This window comes from Falco peregrinus, chromosome 5 (genome assembly GCF_023634155.1).
Source record: "Falco peregrinus isolate bFalPer1 chromosome 5, bFalPer1.pri, whole genome shotgun sequence".
Classification (NCBI taxonomy): domain Eukaryota; kingdom Metazoa; phylum Chordata; class Aves; order Falconiformes; family Falconidae; genus Falco; species Falco peregrinus.
In genome coordinates this window covers 54,302,746-54,328,491 of record NC_073725.1, presented here as the reverse complement: position 1 = coordinate 54,328,491, position 25,746 = coordinate 54,302,746, and the positions used below count along the sequence as shown (strand labels likewise).

The 25,746-nt window shown below is 37.6% G+C and overlaps 1 protein-coding gene across 1 annotated transcript in view; it reads right to left on the bottom strand.

The window, feature by feature from the left end:
- Positions 1–25,746, bottom strand: part of PTPRN2 (protein tyrosine phosphatase receptor type N2) — a 663,741-nt gene that overhangs the window by 230,046 nt on the left and 407,949 nt on the right. Inside the window, exon 12 of the mRNA XM_055804928.1 lies at positions 9,822–9,886. Coding sequence (XP_055660903.1) covers positions 9,822–9,886 — 65 coding nt within the window. The remainder of the gene's footprint in view (positions 1–9,821; positions 9,887–25,746) is intronic.

Genomic DNA, 25,746 nt, shown 5'->3' with positions numbered 1-25,746 from the left:
GCCACTGGGAGCTTGACCCTTGAGATGTTGTCAATTTTTTATTTTATTTTATTGTGTTTGTTGTCTGTAGAGGCAGATGCCAGAAGCAACATCTGATGTACTGGACACGTCCAGTGTTATCCCAGCATCCTCATGGCCTGGAGGACTTGGAGTGAGACTAATTTCCATATCAAACCCAATTTAGATGAAACATCTTGGTTTAAAAAAAAAAAAAGCCAGTGCATCAATAGCCCCTTGATTAGATTTTCATCTCCTGAGCAGACAACTATGAATATTTATTACCATGAATGCAGATTTCCCTCTTTCCATTGCTCTGATCTTGAATATTACCCACTGCTAATTTTTATGAAAATTTGGGCAACATAATGTTTTCACATAAACTGACAGTTCTTGAGATAATCCCGTTATTGTTTGATGGGAAATGACAGTTTCCGCTTATTCATGTGTTAACGAGGGATTAAATATTGTTTTCCATCACCGTAATCTAAGATGGACTGGAAATTAAAATTCGAACATTGTGCATTAGCAGAGCTTTGAGGAATAGAATTTGTTTGCATTCACTTAGTAAAGATCTGTAAATTAACAGTTTAAAAATCCAGTGAAAACCATACCATAAAAATGGCACTGATGTTTGTAAAATGAAGTCGTTACTCTACCTGCTAAAGGTAAAGAGCCAGAGAGAGAAACAGTTTGCAAAATGGCATCCCTTTGCAAGAGCAAGGTGCACAGTGAGCTGCTGTCAGCCCCAGTGGTCTTTGGGCATGAATGGACTGTCATTCTTCTGTGGCACAGAATCATGTCCCTTTTCCTTGTCACAGGTTCTGATATTCAAACACTTGATATAATCAGATCACATTGAAAAAATCCTCTATCATAAATCTATCAGTAACAGTAAAAGCAGTCATACTGACCCAGGAGCTGTTTTCATGCATGCCAAAGTGCTGTGCTCACACCCTATCCAGGTCTTGGCACGCAGTACATAGACACATATAATTCTTCACTGAAATGGGTATTTTGCTGGAGCTGCAGTATACAGATATAATGGATCAGTTATCTCCTCAATGCTCATGCCTAATTCCCAGCAATGCAAATCAGAGATACCTATATGTACCAAAGTGAAAATAGAGACCTATGGGTGGCATTCATGAGCCACCATTACATTGCTGTTTCAACAGAAGCTTTGAGTTAAGTAGGTTTGCAATTCTACTAAAAAATGCCCCAACATCTCCCTTTCATACCAGTCAAAGTGCAAATAATCCTAAAACTATGCTTAGTCAAAGCAACTCAAACATCAACCTAACCAAACATCAAAACTATCTCATTAGGATAAATATTGCTGATTCATGGAAATAAGTAACAAACCAGCTGCAACAAAACTAATTTAATAGGAATTCTCATGGTTGAATTTGGAACCTTGTTAAAAATATTCTGACTAAGAAATGATGTCATGTGTACAGCACATAAAGCCTTGCATTCTGAAGGATGCTGAAGTGATGGACGGGCAGCAGCACTATAGCAATGTTGCCTCTAAGGATGGAAACTCAGTGATGTACAGGTGCAAAACTGTTCTGGGCAGGACAAAGGAGAATGCACTACCAAACCTTCAGCCTTCCCAGAAAGCACATCTGATCTAAAGTTTTGCAGCCTAGTTCTAAAAAACCTGCAATAAATGGCACAGCAATTCTTGTAAGTAGATAGGAAAAAAAAAAGTCACTAGCTGCAGCTGAAGCTTTAATTCTTAGGGAAACACATGCCTTAAACACCTGTGCTACAAGGCAGACCACTCTGGAACTGCCTGCTGGGAACGGTCCCTGGCCCAGATCTTGCTTAGATTTAAAGCAAAACAGCCTAGAGTACAAGCTGGCACAGGACGCGATGTGAGTGACCATGCCAACAATTACAAGTACAGATGAATGTAGGACCATGACAGGCTCTGTGCCCTGTTCTTGTTTATTTTGCTAAGGCTGACATAGATATAAGGCCCCTGATGCCAGGGATTTATACACAAAGGTTGGATGTCTCACAGCTTGAATCTTAATTCAAGACACTTACCCTCCTAATGCCTACAGAACGAGAGCAGAGGTCCTGGCACATGGCTTACCATGTTGAACTGGAGAGGAGCATTTGCTTCCCAGGGACTGCTAGAGAGAGGGCTGAGGGGACGGGATCTGCTACCTCCTCCTCTTCTCCAACAGTTAAATCTGTGTAGATAACTATGTAAATAGTTAAATAGCTTGAAATCCCTGTGTTCCTGCCAGGATCAAGCTCTTGCCTCTGGAGGTGGAAGAATCTCCCTTGTCACAATTTCTGACCAGTTCTATCACTCAAACTTCAGATGGTTAAAGAGAATTTAATCTTCATCCACAGTTTACCCAGCCAACCCATTACACCACTAACAATTTTGTTTTCCTTTGAGTCATAATGAACTGGCTGCGGGTAGAGGGAGGATGCTGAATTTCATGAATCAGTGAGATACCTAGTACAAACAATCATGTTCTCCTATGTAAAGATCCTACATGCCTTCTTTATATATATAACAAATGCAGGATGCCAAATCACAGGGTAGATGATAACTGATTTTTAAGCAGAATTACCCTGCAGTTTGCTTTATGTAGTCAGTACTACTATCTAAATCTCCTTTCTCTACATATCCATGATGGTTTGTAAGGGAAACTGCTTTAAAAACAATGGTATGACACGGCCTAAAACCAAGACAAAACCTTAAAACAATCATATGCTACTTTTTTAACAGAACAACGTTAACAAAGACAAAAAGGAACAACACTGGTAGGATGCATAAGTTCCTGAAGCCACAAGGCAAACCGTATCTTGTTTCATTTTACATGATTCTGAATAAAAATTGAATTGCTTTAGTTGCCATGACAACTGCCACATCACTTGGCACTTCTGCTCCTTTAAATCACACAGTGCTACTGTAAAGGAATTCATGAAACAACATGACACTTGAATACTTGTGCTTTTTATACTGTTTCAGGAGGAAAACATAAATCAATATAGACTGATAGTTGTCTCTGAAAATCAGGTTTGTTGTATTTTTCTTAACATTATAATCTCCTCATTTCCTTGTCGTGATCTTTAAAAATTTGTAAAGAAGGTGGAGGGCGTTGTCACAATCAGAGCACAAGGAAAGAAATTACTACTGACACCTGATTTCCAAACTGAAGCTGTGACCTGTCATTCAGATGTCAAAATACCTCTGCTATGCAGTATTCAAATCAAATACAGGGGATAAACATTGGAACTTTGCCCCTCCACAACCAGAGACAGTGTGATATGTGACAGAAGACAGTCTCAGTAGCATCCAGGCATCTCTTTAGACTTAGCAGTAGCTTAAAAGGAAAGTCTAACTATATACTTAAAGATAAAGCATATTCTAAATGTTTGCAGAATTGGGGCCATGATTTATGTTGTTTTAGTATGTTCCGTATATAACATGCAGTCACAGAAGGTATATGACAAAATAATGTGGTAAAATTATATACATATTCATGCTGCATATTTTTTGTTTTTATTTTGCTGTTTATTAACACTCTGGATGCAATTTATTTGAAAAGCAGCCCTTTAGTGGGCTGTGTACCATAATGAATAGTTAATAAATAGCATTACCATTATCTCTAAATACTAACTAAAATGCATTTTGCAAAAACATACAAGATCTTAAATAAATGAGCCATAGAGCTCCATCATTCTCTTTGGAGAAATTTAATGTTCTGTTTAGTTTTATTCCTTAAGGCTCGTGAAGCATTACTTCTAAACGTTACTGTATGACTAACTTCTGATTAGCATCACTTTACTATACAAGTATACTCACAGAACTGTAATAGTCAGATATTATTCACTGTCAGTAAAACTCCATAAAAGTAGTATATTAGTAGTAACATTCTATGTAAAATATAGTCTATGAATTTTTAAGGGTTACACAGCTTTAGATGCTGCAATTTGTGTGTGTGGGATAAGGTGAATCTTCCTCATTGTGCCTTCACCAAGAATATTTCTAGGATTGTACTCCTTAAAGTGTTTCATTTCATGTTTTCTTCTTTATATATATATAGCCTTCAAGTTACATGCCTTAAAGCAAAGACCCCCTCTGTGACCTGATGCATGCCTTGCCCATAGCAATGTGTGCTGCTCCAGAACACTGTCCTCCTGGAAATCTCTGTTAACTGCTAATCAACACAGCCACAGTGATCAGCGAGAGCCAGCAGCAAGGGCTGTCTGCAGGATCTCCAATCCCACATCTCACGTTACAGGAAAAAATTAATTTGTTGATCTCAAAGCCATGGGTTTTGTAGGAAAAAATACTGAAAGCAGACTCATGGAAAAAGCCCTCCCTGGTGTGCCCTGGTGCAGGAGTGCTTACACTGTAATGCAGAGGTGTATTCCCTCATATGCACCTGTGTTCAGCTTCAGCCCAATTAGTTCTGCCAAGAGGAGGGTGGGTTTCAACAAAAGTTGAAAAACTTAGCTGTGACGGGCTAAACTGGAATATTTATGCATGCACTGCTGCTATTCCTACACTGCGGTCAGTACCAGAGCTACCCTAACTGACCTTGGGTACAGCATCCCTTCCCATCCCAGTTTACCTCTGGGCATGATGGGTGCTCCAGATCAGGAGTGTTTGCTGAGTGCCCAGATGTCACTGTAAGAAAGGCAGCTGGAGTTAGTTTGGTCTTTACAAGCCAAAATCCAACCCTCAGCATTCTACCTAGTAGTCAGAGATCAGAAAAAAGCTGACACCTTATTCTACAGGAACTGCAAATGATTTGTCAAGTTCTGCACTCACTCCGATTTTTTATGGATTTCCAATGTCATACTGGGTAAAATGTGGATACACAGACATTAATGACAAAATTTGGCAACATTAAGGCAGATAAGTTAGAAATCCAACTCCTGCCTCAAAGATGCTTGCACAACCCTGGAAACTCTTATCATGTCCTCTAGCTTCTCTAGAGTTTTTAAATGCAGACTTCTTTATTGTAGTAACATCACTTTATGCAACATCAATGTAATTCTACAACTATCAAGATATCTATAAATGAGAATAACCTGAAGCATGTCAAAATATCACTACTCTATTTTAGAACATCTAGAGGTATGGCAGTGTTCATTTTGCATATATTTTGGGTTATCTCCATTTGGTTTAGAAAACTATTCTAATTCTTATGTCTGCTATATGAGAACTATGATTCAAATTTTACAAACAAAGTTACAATTCCAATGATGATTCTGTTTTATGCAGCCCTACTGGGAAATTGAAAGACTTAATTTAAAATAATGTTTTCTGGAGTGGGTACTGTTTTAACAGTTCAAGACAGAAACAGTGCCATTGCCTCAGCTTGTTTCAGGCTTTGATTCAGAACATTTATTATTCACAGACTCTTAGCCTCCAAAACCTGATTTGAATCATTACACTTTCTCGAGCCACTGGAGAGCCTAACCTGTTACTCTGAAATTGTGTGGAAAACAAATTTCAGCCAACAGCTGGATAAACAGTTATTTTTCCATGCCACAGCAACTGCATTTGAACCATTATTTGAAATTTTCTTAAACTGGAGCTGGACTTGAACCAGACAAACTCCAGTTACAGCCAACCTCAGCATGGAATTGAACAGAAAACTGCTGCACTTTTATAGTAATTCAAAAGTCTTCTGTGATGAGGAAGAAGTGGTTATGTTCCTAAAGGATGCGGAAGGAATTCCAGGTTACCCAGTGAACTCTGTGTGGGGCTGTGGTTCATGGTGCTTACCGAGCTCCCTTGGGCTGGAGAGCAGCTCCTGGATACAAGTCCAGTTGGAATCGTGTTTGCCTGGGACTGGGGATCCCAGCCCTGCTGAATCCTGAACTCAGCGGGAGTCAGGTGGAGCTGTGCTGCTCTAAGGAGGCTTTCGCTCCGTGTGAGACCGAACGCTGTCCCAAAGATATCATAGGGGTGCTTAGCCACGCAAAGCAACAAATTCAAGATGTATTTCTGCAAAATGCAATGGTCCACGTCAAATTGGAAGATAGGAAAATGGAGTTATGGGTCCTGCTTAAATGCTGTTTAGCTCTTCAGGTTTTTTACCAGTACTATGCCTCTTACGGTATTATGCAAATATACACATAGATAACACTTACATTCATACACTCACATACGCTCAACTAGAGGAGGTTCTTGAACTTCTAAAGATGACCTTAGGACTTCAGAGATTTATTTCATGTGTGGGAGATCAAAAGAAAATACCTCAAAGACGACACCAGCTTTACTGTATCTGAATAACCAAGAAGGTGTGAAAGAGCTCATGATGAATTTAGCTGGTGCAAACATCATGCATGACAATGACTCAAATCTTGGAAGGCTACTGTATGGAGTTTTAGAGATGTTATAGGTGCTGGAAAACTCCAAACAGAAGATAAACATCTTAGGAAATATAATTCCAGAGGCAGTCAGCACTACAGCAATGCACACATCCCTAGGATTTCAATGTTGGCAGTGGTTTTCCCTACAGTGGAGTTATTCCTGGTTTTCTAGTATAACAGCCTTCTTTCAAACCAGATAGGTGCCAAAATAATTAGCACTTTAAGAGCGATACACAGCACATTGAGCTCCAGTCCAAGTCTATTGAATACTCTGTCAGCAAATGTTGGATGTTGAGGTGGATGTGCTGTGGAAGTCCCAGTATGGGTCTGTTCCACTATGACCTGAAGGAAGCTCTGCTTACCCACAGTCCAGACAACGCTTTGCACTATATCATCCAAACCTTCCCATGAAACATATAGAACATTTAAGTCAACATCCTGACACATGAGCAGCTTCTGACACTGCAGCTCAGGAACTCATTTTTAATCCTGCTAAAGCAGAGCCTCTCCTATGTTGATGCAATGCAGCTAACCTCAGCTCTATCCCAGAAAACTCACTGAAGCTACGGAAATCTTTTGTATGACATAAAGATGATGAATTGTATTGTAGCTGTGGTAGACTCCAGACCCGTGTTGTTAATGACTACATAGCACATGTTTATGCAGTGACATAAAAGCAATTCATCACCCCTCCCTGGACTTCACTGAATGGCTCAGTAAATTTGGTATGAATTTTATAATCTGTTGTTGGTTTTGAAATGCTTTTCTTGAGATGGAAAGTGAGAGATTGAGAAGCTCTGAGAAGCATTTACCTTTACAAAGAGGCAGTTTCCTTCTACTGCACCCAAGGCCTGGGTAGTCATTGGTGTCTACACATTCCTTACTGAGGCACAAATCCTGTCATCATAGACCAACACCTAAACCAGATTCTACTGTCCAGAGCAACACCGGAATTATTGCTGAGCTTAGAACAATTCCTGCATTTGTTTATACAGCTGCTCCATTTGCCACTAGTATCTCAGCTATATTTCTCTTGAGCTATTTCAGATAAGAACGTTGCCATGCAAAATTAATCCTTTTTGTTTTGCAGTCCTGCAAGTAAAGATTATATATCCATTAACTTTGTCATGAATCTGACCCACTATTCAAACAAAAAGGCCATTTCTCATTCTGAAAAAAGATTTTTTTTCTAAGTACTTCTGATTTGAGCATCTTGACTTTGATTTACAGTTACCTTTACATATAATTCTATTCCTACTTGTGAAGAAAAAAAAAATCCTTATTCAACAAAAGGCTCCTTCATTATGTTAAAATATGTACTTTCTATTGTTTTAACACTGTTAAACACCAGGGTGAATAAAAAACAAACTGCAAAACTGGATTAACAGAGTTAGATTTAACCTGACATAGCCTGAATCTGATACCCCATCAACAAAGAAACAGCTTGGTTACAGCACTCCATTATTTTTCATGTAGGTGAGACTGCAGAAATGTATTCATTATGTACACAATCATATCTGATAAGTCTTAGAAAGGGGAATGTACACAGCTGGAAGAATCCACATGCAACAAAATATATAAGCAGCTGATAAATGTTCTTCCATCACCTTAATGCTCCAAACCACTTGGTTCTTTCGTTGCTGATCACCATATATCAGATGTAACCTGGAATATCTTTAGGCCAAAATCCCCTCAGTTAATTGATTTTCAAATTTTGCCTTCTAAAAATAAATATTTGGCAGAGTATAAAGCACAACCTTCTGTCAAAGTCTTTATTAATCCAAGTAGTATCACCAGTTTTTTAAAAAGCTATGATAGCCTAAAGGCATGGGAGATGAGTTCTGCTTACTAAACCAAGCACAAGAACCAGATCAGGGAGATCTCTAACCTAAAAACTTGTTCGTTTTCTCCAGTTCTATTAGCTGGTCTTAAAAAAAGCTAAAGTCCTCGAGGCTATGTCTCCAGTATATCCTTAGAATACCACGGTTACAACAACGCTAGTACTACAATGTGGATTAATAATGCATTTAGCAGGTGACAACTTCTTGCATTTCAAGTATTCCAAAATGCTTGCTTTCTCCATTGACCACATATGAGACAACAATTCATTTAAGAGTAAGTGTATGAAGTGAAGTGGGCTTTCACTTTCCAGCTGACTTTGAAGCCAGCTGGAATTCACTCAATGGCTGGAATTGGACAAAACACATGGAGGTATTTCATTAGCATGAGAAATCCTGTTAGGTAAACTTTTACTGCTTGTGGCTTCCACAGTCTGTGCCACAGTCCTGGTTGTCCTGTCACTTAGCAGAAGCCAGGGCTTGTGGACAGCACAAACAGGCTTCAATCTGGCTTGAAATCAGGACACAGCCTGAGGTGCACAGCCACGCTCCATGATACACTTCCCAGCTCTTGAATTATGCACCTTTAAGAACCTCGACTAGTTAAATCAGCTCAAGTCAAGGAGAGATGCTGGTTTGCATTTTCTGATGGTTTCACCTATGTGTGTTTCCACATTCTAGTTCTTACAGCTTTGACCCTGGGCATCTCAGCAGGTCTCAGTGTTGGTAAATCTTCAGGACAAAGTCTTTTAATAATGTGAATAAAGTTACACTTTAATAATGTGAATAAAGTTACACAAAGAACCTCAGAAATCCTGGCAAGTTAAGTTCTTAGGCATGAACTGATAAAAATTAGAAATATAGAAAATGAAAATCAGTAAAAAAAGAAAAAAAGTAAATTCTTTCAGTATATTAAGTTAGTAATTTATTATTCTTAACACCGAGAATAATGTAATCACAAGAAAAAGGCATTTGTCTAGCCCTGTGAGCATTCACCAATATCAAAATTACTTAAATGAAAAGGAGAAAAAAGATAACTGTGTACACAAAATTAGCACGAGAATTAGCAATCAACTGTAGTTCATACAAGGTTCTTAGCAGATAGCATCATCTTTATTAATAAATGATGAACTGCTTAGTGGAGTTTTTGCTTAGTGATATCACCATAATAACAGACACATGTTTTATTTATGTTTCAAGTTACATCCAAAATAAGCAAGTCATTCACTGTCAGATTCCCTCTAACATCTGAAGACTCTTTACCCCAAATTTAAACTTTCATTGATCTAGACGAGATAGCACTCCATCAAAACCAAGGGGAATAATACGATGACTTCAGTTGCTGTGCACATCTTTGGGGATTTTGTTTCTGTGATACAACAAAGCAAAAACCCGCATTTCTTAAAGCCGGCTGCACTTTTCTTATAAGGATGGTATTTTTTTCTCTGTGGGATACAGTTCTATTTGTGCAGCAGATTGTATTTTGACAGATGCAACTGTATCATAAAAAGGCCCTTAGCACTATCAGACTGGTAGCTCACAAATGTTCATGAGCTCCAGGATTTCTTGAAAAAAAACAACAATTAAAATGTTTTTGAGAGTGTAAAAAGCCCCCAAGCCACTTACCTCCCCCACACCAGTCTGCAGAATTTTCAGTCCAGTTGTTTTTTCAAGCTTCTCTTTGTTTATGGCTGTAAGGAAAATGAGATTGAAAGAGTTACAGGAAAGCTGGAATATGCATGTTTTTGCAGCATTTATGATGTAACTGACCTGCTTTCCTCCATCAGTAAATTCATGAGGGTTCCTTCTTATGCCACCTATGGAATATCTTTCACTGATAGCAACTCTGCTAGTCAGTTTTATAAATGGACAGGTATGCCACTAATTGTTCATTATTATGTGAAAAAGAAAGCCAAACTGATTCTAGTTCCTTTGCATACACAGCACCACACAAACTTATATACAATATGTTTGGGAAATTCTCTTCAATGGAAACTTCCCACTCTTTTGCTTGCAGTGAAGAGCAGGGCAGCACCTTGCCATTACCACAGCACTGTCACTGTGTAGGACATTTCACAATAAATAGACCCTTATCTAGCAGGTAAGATAAATAGTTTATTTCACAACATTGGGATGCAACTCAAAATGTTTTCTTTTTTTGAAATTTAGTTTTTTTCCTATTTATGAGCTTCTATACCAGTAAAAGCATTAAAAAAAAAAAAAAAAAAAAAAAAAAAGCAATCCAGCATAAATCAGCTAAACACAAACAGAGGTAGTAATCACTAAGACTACACTTATACTTGAAAACCCAAACATGCCCAGGGCATGAAGTTGAGCACTATCTTACCAGTGCCCATATTTTTCAGTCATTGCTATGGTCTTCACAAGATTTTGGCCTTTGCCTAGCAGCATTCTCACAAAACAATGCTCAACCGCAGCTCTGGGGACAGTCCAAGGATGAGATTATTCCCACCTAGGGGTATAGGTAAGGTCATCCAGTTTTGGATGGGAGGACTTTAACCTTCTAGATGCAAATTGTGACAGTGGGACTCTTGGCCAAAACCCAGGCAGATGGCTTGATTTATTTGTGAATAGAAATGAAGCCTTGTAGCCTTGTTAAACTCTCCTCCCTTCAGCAGTCTAGTCATTAACTGTGTAACCCAAGTGAGTCATCTAGGTTCTCTCCGCAGTCAATGGAAAGGGATGAACATTTAATATGATGAGTCATCCCACATATCTTACACGCATCTGCAGGCACCTATCTCTTTCGTTTGATTATGGACACAGTTTGGACAGACTCAGCTTTTCAGTTTAAGTTGCCTAAAAGAAACATTCCTACCAGAAAGGACAAGAAGTATGCTAGAACATATTGTACACTGTAAGTTTACATAAAAATACCAACAGAGATTAATATATTTTTCTTTCATTTGTAAAAAATGCTCTTTAATTGTTGGCATTTGAGACATATTCATAGCAGATCAGAGTGCAGCAGACAGTTCTCAGAAGCAATATTACTGTGAGCTGAGAATTCAGTTTGTTTAAAGTGCAACACAAATGACTCACATTTATTTCAGAGATGAGGTGTATTATTAGGGCTCGATCTCACCTCATACATCCAAAATATGGAAAGATTTTGGTAAGTGCTTTTAAGTGCAAAGACTCAAGAAGTGAAACTGTAATACAGAGAAACTTTTCTGACTGCCTTCAGCAAGGGATGAACATTGCCTGTGATTCAAATGGAGAGGAAAGTCCTGCCCACATTTTAGGCCCCTGCACAGCTTCACTTTTGCTTCTTTTTAATATGCTACCAATTAAGCAGATAGGAACATGGAGTCCCAAGTTAAGAAAGCTGAAATGCATGTTTTGTTGGATGACAGCCTAGAAAACTTACACAATACTCACATACTTAACACTTATGCCATGTTTTACATATTTACAAACATTTATTCCACTCAGAGTCACAGGGACCACATGAGGAGAGTTGCCTGGACCATGCAATTTGAGTTTACATTTTCACTGTGTTGTATATGTTGTGCAGTATGGATTTCCAAAACATAAGTAAATCTTTGCCAGCAAGCTTGATTTTCAGCCTTCCAATGGACTCTGGACTATGTTACTTCACTGATGGCTGATGACCTGCCATGTCTAACAGCATTATCCCTTTTGGATGTGCCATTTTGCTGCAAAGTTGTGCCATGCTACCACACTGACCACATCACACCCAGCATACAACTTAAAGGTAGATTTCTACTGAATGAAAATATGTAGAAACCTCCATAGCCTCCTTCAAAGAAACCAAGTGGTCCAACAAATGATTCTTTGGTAGCTTAAGATAAAGAAAACTACACAGCAGAGTGGCTGCAAAATGAATGGGTATAAGTACGCAACAAGGCTTAAATCCCAGTGTGTAACTTCCTACCACATGAACAGTTAATGGAAAATATTGGGTCTGCTTAATCACCAGATTTTATAATTACTATCACATATTTGACCTCCTTTTTATAGGTTTCCTGCAGACTTTAATTACTGAAGCTTTGATATTAAAAAACAAAAAAAAAGTTTACTTAACACCCCCTTCCCACCCTGATATTGGCTAAAACACAAAGGACAGCTCTACCAGCCGTGCTAACATAAAGCCTGCCAAAATTAGGAGCCACGAAGACAATGACATGTTATTGATTAAATCATAACCTGAAAATGGTCAAGCTCGGGCACTGTCAGACTGCAGAGAAAGACAGAGCAGACTGTCTCCGGCATGTTCACTCCAGGCATGTACAGGAGCGCATTGTAGCTAACCTTGAACTCCACAAGCAGCTCAGGAAGGTCAAGAAATTCTGTCAAAAACAGTGGTGCTGAAGCTGAAGCATCAACTACATATCAAGCAGCTGCCTCAAGATGGGGAACAGTGAATGTAACTATTTAAATTTTTCTGTGCATAACTGTAATTGAGAATTTAAGACAGTAAACAAGAGTCGATAGCCTATAGATAGGTGAGGAAAAAGTGGGGGGAAAACCAATTCAGATATTAAGAACAAGGCACTAATCCTTTGAAAATTGGCCAACATTTATAAAAAGTATTTTAGTTTACAACCTGCTAGCTTTTATTCCAATACAAATATACAGCAGATGATGTTTCTGTTTCAAATTTTATGAACTGGAAATGATAATTCTGGGTAACACGGTATATTGCACATTCCATCAAAGTTGATTTTTTATGGCCACAGTTTAAAGTCCTGAAATACTAATGGAGAACTGACAAACTCATCAGCACAGAGGCATAATAAAAACAGCTATGCAAAAAAAGGCAAAAATCTCCAGACTAACTCAGTTAGCAACATATAAATCCCTTTTTTTAATCTTCCACTGAAACAAAAAGAGCTTCCAAACACACAAAAAAGGAGGCCTTTAAATTAAATTCACTAGATGAAGGATATGCAAATTACCTGAAGAAGCGGAGCCCTATAATGTTCTCAAAATTCTGCAATAGCCTATTTAATTAGTATTTTAATTTATCAGAATAATTCTTTGCACTTGACAATTTATGCAGTATTCCATATAATTAAGCACGTAGCTACAGTGGAATAATTTTGCCTACTCTCTGTATACCAGTTATTTTAACCTGAAAGAATCTGTGGAAGTCTCTTCTGTGATCTAAATTACAATGGGGACAACTTAATGGCTTTTCTCTATTACAGGGCATGATGAGGGTGTTACTGAGTGTTTAAGGGTAGGGATTGTTACCGTTCGTAGGCTTCACTAACCTGAGGGAGCTCTGATGTGTTTTCTGAGAGCTAACATTTATTTTCTTTAGCAAAGTTATCTGTCAGTGGCACAGTCAGGAATTCGGAGTGTCTAGTTTTGTCGTTGGCAGGTTTAACCTTAGAGCCTGTCAGTTATTAGGTGAAGCAAGTTATACAGGGCTTCGAGGAGACCTCCAGCCTCATTACAGCACTTCTGGAGGAAGGAAGCCCTGAGAAATGAGTGAGTGGTTTACAAAGGTTTGCTATAAAGCAGGTTGCCAAGCACAACCTCACCCTCCAGCTTACTCATGGGACTGCATGCTGGCACAAGCAAGACAGTTTGTGTCAAACCTTGCGCAAGCGAGGTTTGTGCAGGAGGCTTCCTCGGTCTGCCTCCTGTGCTGCTGCAGGATTTACCTGCTCCAGAGAAGAAATCATCCTCAAATAAGAAAAGCATTTGTGGGAAGATGGTGGAAACCTTATTTTTCTGCTGTGAATCTGACTTTAAGGGTGTGCTGTACGTAATTAAATGAAGAAAAAAAAAAAAAAAAAGTACTTACAGACGTATGATTCTCCTGACCTCTATTACATGCCCATTTTAGAATAAGCCAATTGATGCCCTAGACTTACTAACTATATTGACTGGATATCCAGTCAATAAAGTGATGGAGGGCAATTAATTCAGATTTACTGTAGGCTGTCATATGAATTCTACAAGAACCATCTTCTTCCCATCAGCTAGTTGCAAAACTCCTTTCACAGAGTCACATTCAGAAGAATTTAATTTCTTATACCCTCTTTGAGGAAAGGGTAAATCCAGAGAGATGGTAAGCATTTATTACAGCTTTTAACTCTTTAACAAGTTTCCCAAATCTAAGACAAGCAGATCTACTTACTTCAAGTTAGTCTTTGCTTTCTCCTCCCCTACAAAGAATCCCCTGATTATATAGGAAGTTTCTTCACAGGGTGGACCAGAAAGACTGCCTTTATGTTTGACAGGCCCACACACCATGCCATGCATATACGTAGCAGATACTAAAACCTTTGTCCATTGCAATTCAATGAAAATGGATTTCCATAACACTTGGGCTCTCTCCCTGTTGACAACACCACAGTCCCAGAGTAAACATGCCTTTGAATAGTCAGTGCACCTCCTGAAACTGCTGAGGCATTCACACCACTAAACAAGAATAGGACAGAGGAAAACCACACAGTCGGTTCCACGTTCTCTGAGTCTTTTCCCTACAGAGCCACCCAATGTTCCATAGGTTTTTCCCACCTCGCTCACTTTCCTTTGTTGAAAAGTAATTAAAAGTACTTTAATTAACTTTGAATTAGATGCTTCGGTATAACCATGTGCAGAAGAATAGACTTTCTGAAATATGAGATAAACTCTCCCTGTCTTTGGCATGTATCTACAGGGTGGTGTGTGATGCTGTGCCCAGCCCTGGGCACTTCTTCCAGGGTCTACAGCCTGTGAATCTCCCTGGGCAGGAGTAGCATAAGGCTGCAAGTAAAGTCAAAATCACAACATGAGCATTCAAAATGCTCCAGCTTGAAACAAAAATGACTAACTCAAGTGGCCAGATACAAGGAGAAGGGTTCCTTTACTAAATTTTACAATTCAGTTAGTGAAGTACACAGGCTGCGGTCAAAAGGTATTTTGTCTTCCAGTCTTTCTTGGGTGATAGCATGAGATAGTTGCTTCATGTGTAATTTCTAGTTAACTGGCATCCAGGCCTGGAATGAAAATGGTTGCAGAACAGGCAAAGCCACAGAGCTTTGCCTGTTCTGAGACAACCTGATAAATATTATGTCATATTCAATTTTCAAGTCGTTTTTCAAATTATTTTAATTAGATATTGTTTCAGTCTCATGTGCATTAATTTAATTTCTGATATCAACATTTCAACATTCAATCTGTTCAGATGGAGCACCTTGCTGCCTGGAGTAATTTAAAATATTGTTTGCATCTCCACTGATTTTGAGGGCACACATCCTTTACAACCTGCTCTAGCCAAGAAAACCAGCAGATGGAAATCCAGGCCATGCTCACCACTCCGAGTGCACCTTTGCATTCTCAGAGTTTTTGGTGTAAGACAGCCAAATCTCCATGCACACCATCAAGGAATTTTCCATCTCTATTTGCCTTTAATTTTGGTCAAAAATACACACAAAATCCATTTGTCAGGCAAGTAACAGCACCACATGCTGCAGTAAGAGAAAAATTGCCCCTTAGTTGGGTAGCTGGCAAGAACTGTCCATTTTTTTAAACCCATTCACTAAAAAAACCATCACTTTCCCCTCTTTAAACTATCCACCTCCCATGTCCCTCATGTCCATTGGTCAGATAATATTCAAGGATAGAGCAGCAAAGACCTGATCAGTCCGGACCTCATGTAGCTGTCTGTTTGCATAGATTAGGTATTTTAAACACATTCTTTCTGCCTGACTGCTTGCATTGATTTATTTTCAGTTATTTAATAAATAGCTGCTCAATTGTACCTTCTCCCTTAACTGTCCTTTAAAATAAGCACACTGCTATTCTAAAGTGTGGTATTTAAATTGTAGTAAAGGGGTTTGGGATATATGCAATAACATTTTTGTATTTCTCTGGAGATTTTTTCTTAATGGTGGGATCCATCTCTTCTAACTTTGCTGTCTCAACTAAGAAATCAGTCAGGGTTCCCTCACTAGTCAAGAGAAGTAAATAGATATTGCTAGAGATTGACTTATTCCATCCTGAGACAGGTTTCATTTATTCATCATATATAAATATAGGCCTGGAAAGGCCTGTTGGGTCAATCAATCCAATTTCTTTTTTTTTTTTTTTTCCCTACAGGCATACCCTTGTAAGAAACATCTGTATACAAGCTTACAAGCTCCAAAATACTTCAGCAGCAAACCAGTCCTATAGTCAATCCTATGGCTACAGAGAGGAATTTTCAAGGTGTGGTGTCAATGTGATGGTTCCGCTCCCAAAGTATGACCAAATCAAGTTTATATGAATTAGAACTGTAGAAATGAAAAAACCCTTTATCTATTCTACATACTTTCTTGCAGAGCTTCAGAAACCCATTATCAAAAATATTCTCCTCAATAATATAAGGAAGTTGATGCTCATCAATAGAAGAGGTTTGAGTACCACCAACAAAAATAACCATGCTTTGGCTATGTATCTTTTACAAATAAAGAATCTATTTTAATGAATTATTAACAGTGACAATTTTTAATACTATTGATGATTTTACCAGTGACAATTCAATGCTGCACGTTACCTAATGGAGTGCAGCGCATGTATGTGTAACGATTTGCTTGCATACTTAAAACACTTATCCATTATTTATAGCTAAAGGTATACCAATTCAGCCAGTGTTAGCAGAAAATGAAAAAAAGTGTCATTCCACCTTTCACATAAAAAATTGTTCACATAAATATTCTTTGACAAGCTTCAGCTCTGTACAAAAAAATCCAGATAAAACAACCTGCAGTACACTGAGCTGAAGCTAGAGCAGAATACATTCAAGTAGACCAAAGTGGCATGACTAACGGTGCAAATGCAGGCAATTTTTCTCAGTGAGCTTCTTTCTGGGCTGATCACTACTGTCTAGATCAACTTTTAATTGTAAATTTCATTTTTAAAAGTCCCAGTTAGCTTAACATTAAAGTTCACCATCATCTATTCAGTCTTAACATTTACAAATGAGAAGGCAAGATTAATGGTCCCAGGGGATGGGCTGGAAACCCAGAGTTCTCTCAGCCTTTCCGGTGCAGGGAAGTCTGCTTCCTCACCTTCACAACATTGTGGAAACTAACACTCCATAAAATGAGCTTAAGGCCACAACTTCTTTTCTTTCCTTTTAAATAGACAGGGCTTTGGAACATTATTCAACAAGAGTTTTGCTGCCTTTTTTTTTATTTATAGTCAAGAATTCAACAGATTGCTTTAATTTTCTTGTGATGAAAGTACTACCAAAAAATCAAACAGATAATAGCAGTTGCTCAGCTTTTCAAGGGTAGCCATGTATTCTAGGTTTTTTATCTGCTGTTTCCTTCTATTTGAATATCTCTCCTTCCATATACTCCATTTTGATCCCTCAGGATATCCACTGCATCTCCTTTTTGTGTTTTATTATTAAATAAGAACTGTTCATCCTCTTTAAAAACATAAACTTTTATGTAAGATCTGTTCCTTGTCCTTTTAATACTTTAGAAAAAGTAGAAAAATTATAAGCTTCTATGGCTATCTCCATCTAACAGGAACAAAAATATTTACCTCCCTGGTGTCCAGAACTAGTAGTATCTAAAATACAATTTTTTCTCCCATTCTTGCTTTCCTAGCAATATTAAGGGGGTGGTTTATAAGTAGAAAGAACCACTGAAGTGATCCAGAAGTTGCTACTTATGGTTGTAGCTTTGTAGAAATTCGGGAACCCCAGTTACCTAGAATTTAACTGACCTTTCGTGGTTTCTTTAGAAGAGATGATGTGCTATTGGGGCAAAGGAAAGGACTAAACTGTCTCTCAGAAGACTACCAGCTACTTTTTCTATAGCTTCTATTATTTTTTAACATAAACCAAAGGGTGCAGGTGAAAAAAACAGTTATTGCAGTTATAAAAAAAATGATCCACTCCATCTGAGAGTCTCCCTGGATACTACACTGACCTTCTGTCATATATAATATATAAAATTTAAAAATACACATATTTGCCTCTAATTATTAATCCTCATTTTTTTTATGCTGTAACTTTTAAGCATTCTCCTGCTTACACCACTTCGAGTCTTCTCATAAAGACTGCCTGCAATGTATGAACTATTCTTACTTTTATTTAAAATCTGTCCAAAAATTTGGGATGGACCCTGCAGTGTGCTTCCACTGGTATATGAAAAATGTAAGGGGAACTACCAGTAATTCTCAGCATGCCAAACTGTTATTTTTAATAAATAGACATTCAAGAACTGTCATTTTTTTTCAGTCATTTCCTCATTAATAAAACAGTACCCTGTAGGTTCATTTCTTTAATGATCCAAAACACAACTTCAAGCCATGTTATTTGTTATTCATCTACAACTACACTTAATGTCATCCTCATGGCACAAATGTAACAAGACTGAGTTGGGAAAACATTAGCAATATTTCAGCTGACTGGCTCACTAAATCATGAATAACACAGCTAATGCACAAGGTCATTCACTAACAAAATTTATTTGCACTGCCTCAGAATAAAATGAAAATATTTATTACTGAGGATGCCAATAGTAACAGGAGTCACAATAAAGCTTTCAGGTGAGAGTGAATTGGGATGATGTTAACTTGCCTATAATTTCTCACGATAATTTTTCATAATTCTGCCTTAATGAAAACTTTGAAGGTTACTTTGAAAAAGAATTTCTTTAAAATCAGCCAAAAGTGGAAGAATCAGTGAAGCCTGCTTGTAGTTCAGAAATATAGGACCAATATTTTTTAAAGAGTATAAGCTTTAAACATATAGTAAAAAGCATTATGTTTATCCTTGGATGGGTGAAGTGCAAAATAAGGAAGGTAAATGCTTTTCTATAGTGTAAACTGTGTCCTAAGTGCATTTACAGAATTTTCATGCACGTGGGTGTGTGCAGGCCTGCACATTTGATGGGAATGAGGAGAAGGATTTAACAGGAAAGATCTAAGTGTGTGAAGAATGGCTGCTTTGCAGATCCTGGGGTTACCCAGAATATTAGGATTATTACTACCTCACCTTCAAATTCTTGTGGCCAGGACCATCATGGGAAAGGCACTGAGCAAACATACAACTGAAAAGTAGCTCCTGTGCAAAAGGGACCAAACCGCTGGAGACAGTGAATGGCTGCGGAGAGGAGTACAAGTAACGAGGAATTTATATTAGGCAACATGACAGCTGAACACCAAAGCAGCACCCATCCACACACCATTCTTCCTCTTATTTTTGCACAGAGAGTGATGTGATCAGCTAGGCCTTACAAATCCTTAAAAAGCTGCAGCACTTTCACCATTTCCCCATTTAGAGGAGCAGAAGAGGCTTATTGGCAGGGTTTGAAATAAAGAGAAAGGGCAGGAAAGACCACTCGGGTCAGCGCTGCCAGAAGTGCTGGAAGCAAAGGCAAGGCTTTCATTTTCCGTGCCTGCTGTGGTGGACAGTAGGCTCAGCCCAGTACTTACTGGCATGAGTTTCTGCCAGCACCATCTCTCCTCCAACAATGCTTTGAAAACATTTTTTTAGGACATCCCTACAAACTGTAAAAAAGGATACCTGGACTGTCCCACCCCCTGTGGTGCCACTTCAATCCAAGTGGATTATAAATCCGATTATAAACATTTCATTGGGCAAAATGCCGTTCTGTTTCTCAGATCTCTGCACTTTGTGGGAGAATTCTACATTCAGAATGAGAAGTATTTCTGTCATACTGGGTTTTTTTAAAGAAATCATAAGCAACTGGAGAAATATTAGATCTAAAGAAGATGGGTGAATTGACAGAGTCTGAGTCTGTGGACTAATTCTGCGTATCAGGAGCTAGTGCTGCTGGTAGAAGAGTTTACTGTCTATCAAAATACCAGCTACACACTCTTTTGAGTAGTCCCTTATCCTTTTTTTTTTTTTTTTGGCAAAATGTGCATCATTAGCAAAAAATCTGCTATTTAAACCATTTGAGCTTACTTGGTAAATTTTGACTGACGTGGTTCAGAGTGATCACAGGAGCAGTTCCCTCAGCAGGTACAAGACAGCGGTAACCTCTGTCAAGGGTACGATATATAACCTCATTCATTGGCACTGATGCATTCAAAAAAGGACATCAGCACAGCCTTTATAAGACTGTCAGACTTGTAGATTATGCAATTTAACACATAGAAATCATTACTGCATACAATTTACGATAAATGTAAATGAAATGCCTATCCACTTTATGCATACATGGGCATAGGTCACTATTAGGGTGCCAGCAATTTCAAGCAATTTCTGCATGCTGTTTTCTGCAAAAATTAGCACAATAGCTTCCTTATGGGGTGAAAATCTACAGGAGCGTTAAAAGCATGGTGAAATGTTTTCTGACTTCTATCTGATTGCTCCATTGGGCAGGCAGACGTTCTCCTACCAAGACAGGCTGTAAGTACACCCAAGGCTCTGCATGAAGTCATCCTTGCAGCACCTTCCCCTCCCTGACAGCATGGCCATAGCACAGGCTTGTTTCCAGAGCTTCCCCTTGATGCAAATACATGGAAAGAAGACTTAGATGAAATATTTGGTACAGAAAAAGAAAGGTGGCTATTACAAGGGCAGTACAGATAATGACTTCCTCAGGAAAGAACTTTGTGAGAAAGTGGTTTGCATATTTCCTGACCCCCTTGCTTTTGTAGACTGCTGGATCCGTGACTGATTTCTCAAGAAGAGGATGCTGTTGTGAAATTATTCTAAAATTCCTTTATATATATATATATCTCATATGCCTGAACCCTTTACTTTATAAATACCTACAATAATCTATGCATAAACACATAGCACATATGTCTCAATATAGAATACATACATACAGCTTATTCCACCTACTATTCTTCAAAAATTAATACAGTAGTATAACCATAAATTAAGTATGAGGTATACATCTCCGCCAATCAAGATTAATGTATATTATTATCCCTTGACCCCTTCTTAATGTTCCATTTTACCATGTTTCTAAAATATTTATACCATACAGGGTGTTAAATTATAGCAATTAAGACCATAGTATGGTTTTATTAATATTTCATCAAGAATGTTTCATAATTTGAATTTCCCTGGTGCCCTTCTGTTGCTTTGCTGTACACTGTGGGGATGGAGGGCATTTCTCTCTTGTTGTTCTTTGTCTTTGCAGAACTTTACCAGCATTATGCTTTATATAGCCAGATGCAGTGTTTTGCAGCTACTGATTTTTTACCTGGTGGCTGACTCGTGTAATAGTTTCAGGTTCTTTATGTCCACTTCTGGGTCTCTAGCACAACAAAGACATCAGCAAACTGGAGAGAGACCAGAGAAGGGCCACCAAAGGGACTGGAGCATGAATTCAAGGAGAGGCTGAGACCGATGGGTTTGTTCAGCCCGGGGAAGCGAAGTCTGACTGGTGATTTAACTGTTACTGGCTGTGGCTTGGGCAGGATTATAAAAAAGCTGGAGACAGACTTTTGCAGAGACTCATAGCAAAAGGATTCCAGGAAAATTGCTACAAAGGAAATTCTAGTTGGGCAGAAAGAAAAAAACTATTTTCTTACTGAGTAAGTGATGGTTGAGCATTGGAACAAGCTGCTCTGAAAGGCTGTAGAATCTTTATTTGTTGCGATTTTTCATAATTCAGGTGGAGCAGGGTCTCAAGAAGCCAAATTTTGGATTTGGCACTACTTTACACTGGTTGTTGAACCCAATGACCCCCTGAGGTCCCTTCCAACTTAAATTTTCCTATTTTGTATATATATATATATATATACATATATATATAAAATCTTTAAAGACAACAGTTATTCACAAGGGACTGTATAATTCCATCCTGATATTTCTGAAACACTAATAAACCCTTTCTTGAAATAGGTGCTGCATGTTTTTATGAGGAAAGGCTTCTGTCCTCAAGAGTACCATCATCTCTCAGACCCGGGTTCAGCAAAGCATTTTTATTTCTGGTTCAGTTTGTTCTTATGCAGCAAAACACTTCAAGACATGTTCAGCTGATGAATCATGGCCCAAAAGCACTGGAATGGGGTGAAGAAGGGAAACACAGAAGTTTGGAAAATTCAAACCAAACTAACATTTGGGTTTTATTGCTTATTTTTTGTGGCATACAAATCTGCATGGTCATCACAACAGAGCTGAACTAGGTTATGTCAGCAAAACTGGAGACATTGAAAAGATTAGAAAATGGAACATTGTGTGAATAATGGAAAAATAAAAGGAAAGTTTTATTAGAAAAAACACTATCAGAAAAGGCAAAAGATAATTAGAAGAAAAGGAATAATAAGTCTTGTTGGTCAAGTGTGAAGAAAGGTCTCTTCGTAAAGCAGTGTAATGTTACTGCATAGATGACAGGTGATTAAACGACAGAACTGAGCTTTGCTGCAGCCAAAGCATGAGGCAGACAGACACAAATATAGAGGAGGAAGAGAAATGGACCCAGACAATGGAAATAACGAGGGATGAGGGTAAAGGAAAAACTACCCAGGACTTCAGATTAGGTTTGGCTACTCCCTATATTTTACAACTTGTATTCCAAAGGTGGTTTCACAATGCAATTTTAGACATCTGAAAATCAGGCATTTAGTGAAAGCTTCTCGCCTGCTTTCCCTATAGCTGATATATAGAGAGGCATTTCCAGAGAGCACTTCATCCTCTCTCAGAAAGACATCAGTCACATGTAAATAAAATTTCACCACCCATTTGTTGTACAGCCATGATATGCCAAAAGCAGTTGGGGGTTTGCAGCAAAGATTCAAGGAGCTAATTTGCATGATACAGAAATAGGTAGGTGATGTCACAGGGAAGGGGGGTACCAAATTAATGAGTAAGAAATCAAGATGGAAAGAATGGGATGTCCCTGCTAACCACAGTCTTTGTCACCCAGGCTGTAACGTGAAGGGTAAAATTCTACAGTGATATTTTCCCATAATTCTGAGACTGCAGTTTCAAATGAAAAATGAATTTGAATCCAGTATTTGTTCTCCATCCATATGTTTGTATTATTTTACATAACCTAGGATATATTGTAATAGTGAGTAATACTGACATAGAGTGATAATTTAATTTAGCAAAAGAAAGCAAGAGGTAAAATGATACTTGTACAATATTTCATTAATCTTAAAATATCAAGGCAGTTTTCACTAGGTACACACTGTAGCATCTTTTTTTTTTCTGAATCATTAAATTGCTTTTTTGTGCTGCAATTATGTTATATTAAATACTTTAATATATGAATTATTTCATTCAGTACTCAGTAGTCTGTTTTTCAAAATAATGAAATGTTACAGCTTTTATATTTTCATTTGAAAAAAAATTGTGTATTGTAGGAATAAATTTTGATTAATTTCTGACAAGAAAGATATAAAAAAACTCCCTCCAAAAAAAAGTTTGCTGAGCAGACAAAGTTGACAAATTATTAGGAGGAACAAGTGCCTTCAGGGTTATCCTGAAAGGATTTGGTTGTTGTGGGAATTCATATAAATGGAGGCACCAGCAAAAGAGCACAGCTCTCTGTATTACCTTGTCACAGAGCAGGAAGAGTTGATGCTCCTTCAGGTAACATTGTGCCACATATAAAAAATGAACAATTTCGAGCAATTAGTTTCACCAAAGGTTGAATGAGAATCTGAACGTCCTGCTGTCTTGCAAGTGAAGCTATGAAGGAGAAAGGAGGCTAGTTTTTCACATGTAGGATGGGTGACGAGATGAATGCAAGATAATTAACAGGTTGCTGCATCTTTTGTTTTTGATAGCCAACTTAATTAGATTTTGTAACTGGACAATTCCTTGGGTCAAGTTAGGAACGCATTTCTTACAAAAACTCATTTGTAATAGATAAAAGCACCAAGGTCTTGTAAAATAGAGATATATGTAGGATGTAATTATATGTAAAGTGTATGTGTTCTGTGTGCATGATGTATGATGCTGAAATAAGATTTGCATATATCTGAATATTCATTAGATCTTCAATATCTTGTGAAGTAAAATGCAATAAAAGAAGGAATAGAAACAGAGATAACAGGGAGAAGATGCATCTCTTTCATTTTCCTAATTTCACACTGTATAATGATCTACCCATCTATTTTCTTATTTAAAAATATCAACAAGATGTTTGATATTATAAATAACATTAAATAATAGGCATTAATAATGCATTATAACCTTGCATTCAATTACAATATTTAAATTAAACCCAAATATATTAATACTTAAATAATAATTAATATAAAATTAACTTTTAAATATAGCACTGTATTACTCTGTGGAAATTATATTAGTAGTTAGAATACTTTAAGGATATAAGCCTATCTAAATCAAACTGCAGGCACTGCTGACAATTCATTAAAAGGAATCAAAATATACCACTTATTTGGTTAATTATAACATATAAATACAGTTCCATTATCATATCAATCATAGTACTGCAGCTACCTCATTCTTTTACACTACCATATTATTACTTGTGTAATTTTACTATGTACTTAAAATAAATGATGCCACATTTAAAAACTACTATTTCAGCAGCAGTAGTGTTAGAGTTAAAGGAAAAATAGCATTTTTATAAAGACTAATACACCTGGAGGGAAAAGCACTCAGAGTATCTAAATATGTTTTCTATTCACAGTTTGAACTCCAGTTGTTCAAAGTGAAGTGTTGCCTTTGGTGTGGAACATGAAGTACTTGGGATAGAAGAGCAGAGCAGCATCAAAGGAGGACCAGCCATCTGATGCCACAAAACACATGTATTGATTTCATATTTTGAAAGTCTTCCTTTACCTTGAATATTTAGCAGATTCAATGGAAGTTTGAACTGACCACAATGAGTTTAAATCCTGCTTTAACTAACATGTAATATTTAAGAAGGACATACAAGTTATTCTATCATGCTTGTTATCAACAAACAGGGTGCTAACTCAGGGACAGATATATGACACATTGGGCTTTTGTACCAGAGAGATTATAAAAGCTACAAATATTACTTGTATTTACAACCATGAGTAGACTATGAAAAAGAAACTACTTTGAAATATCTGTTATAGAGTAGGCAGAGGTTGCTTTTTTAACATCATCTATGTTAAAATAATATACTTAATACTTAAATAACCTATTTTTTCTACGTGTTAACACTGTACAGCATGTTTTCAGCCTTAGACAAGCCACAAAGCAATTAAACTGACTACTGGATTTAATTCTGGCATTAGGTCTTTTTTCACACTTGCAGCTTTTAATTTTATTCACCGTTTACATAAATTATTAATTAATATTGATTTTCAAATGGACCATGTTCAATATTTTACTTGTAGTAAAATCAAGAGTTTCTTGTCATATTCAAGATGCTGATCCCATTTTATCCTAGGTGCTAGGTAATAACATATGAGAAGAGAGTGAAAAGGAAAACCAAGAATATTCTCTGTGTGGTATTCAGTATTTAGATTTCTTTCTCCAAATGACATCTGGATGTTGGCCATTAGGACAGCACTTTCCATATAAATGTATATTTCAAATGTTCTATCTAGTCAGGGCAAAACCAAGCAAGAGCCAACAAACCTAAAACCATGAAGCCAGGGGAAATGAAGTGGGGTTAGACACATCTGGCAACAT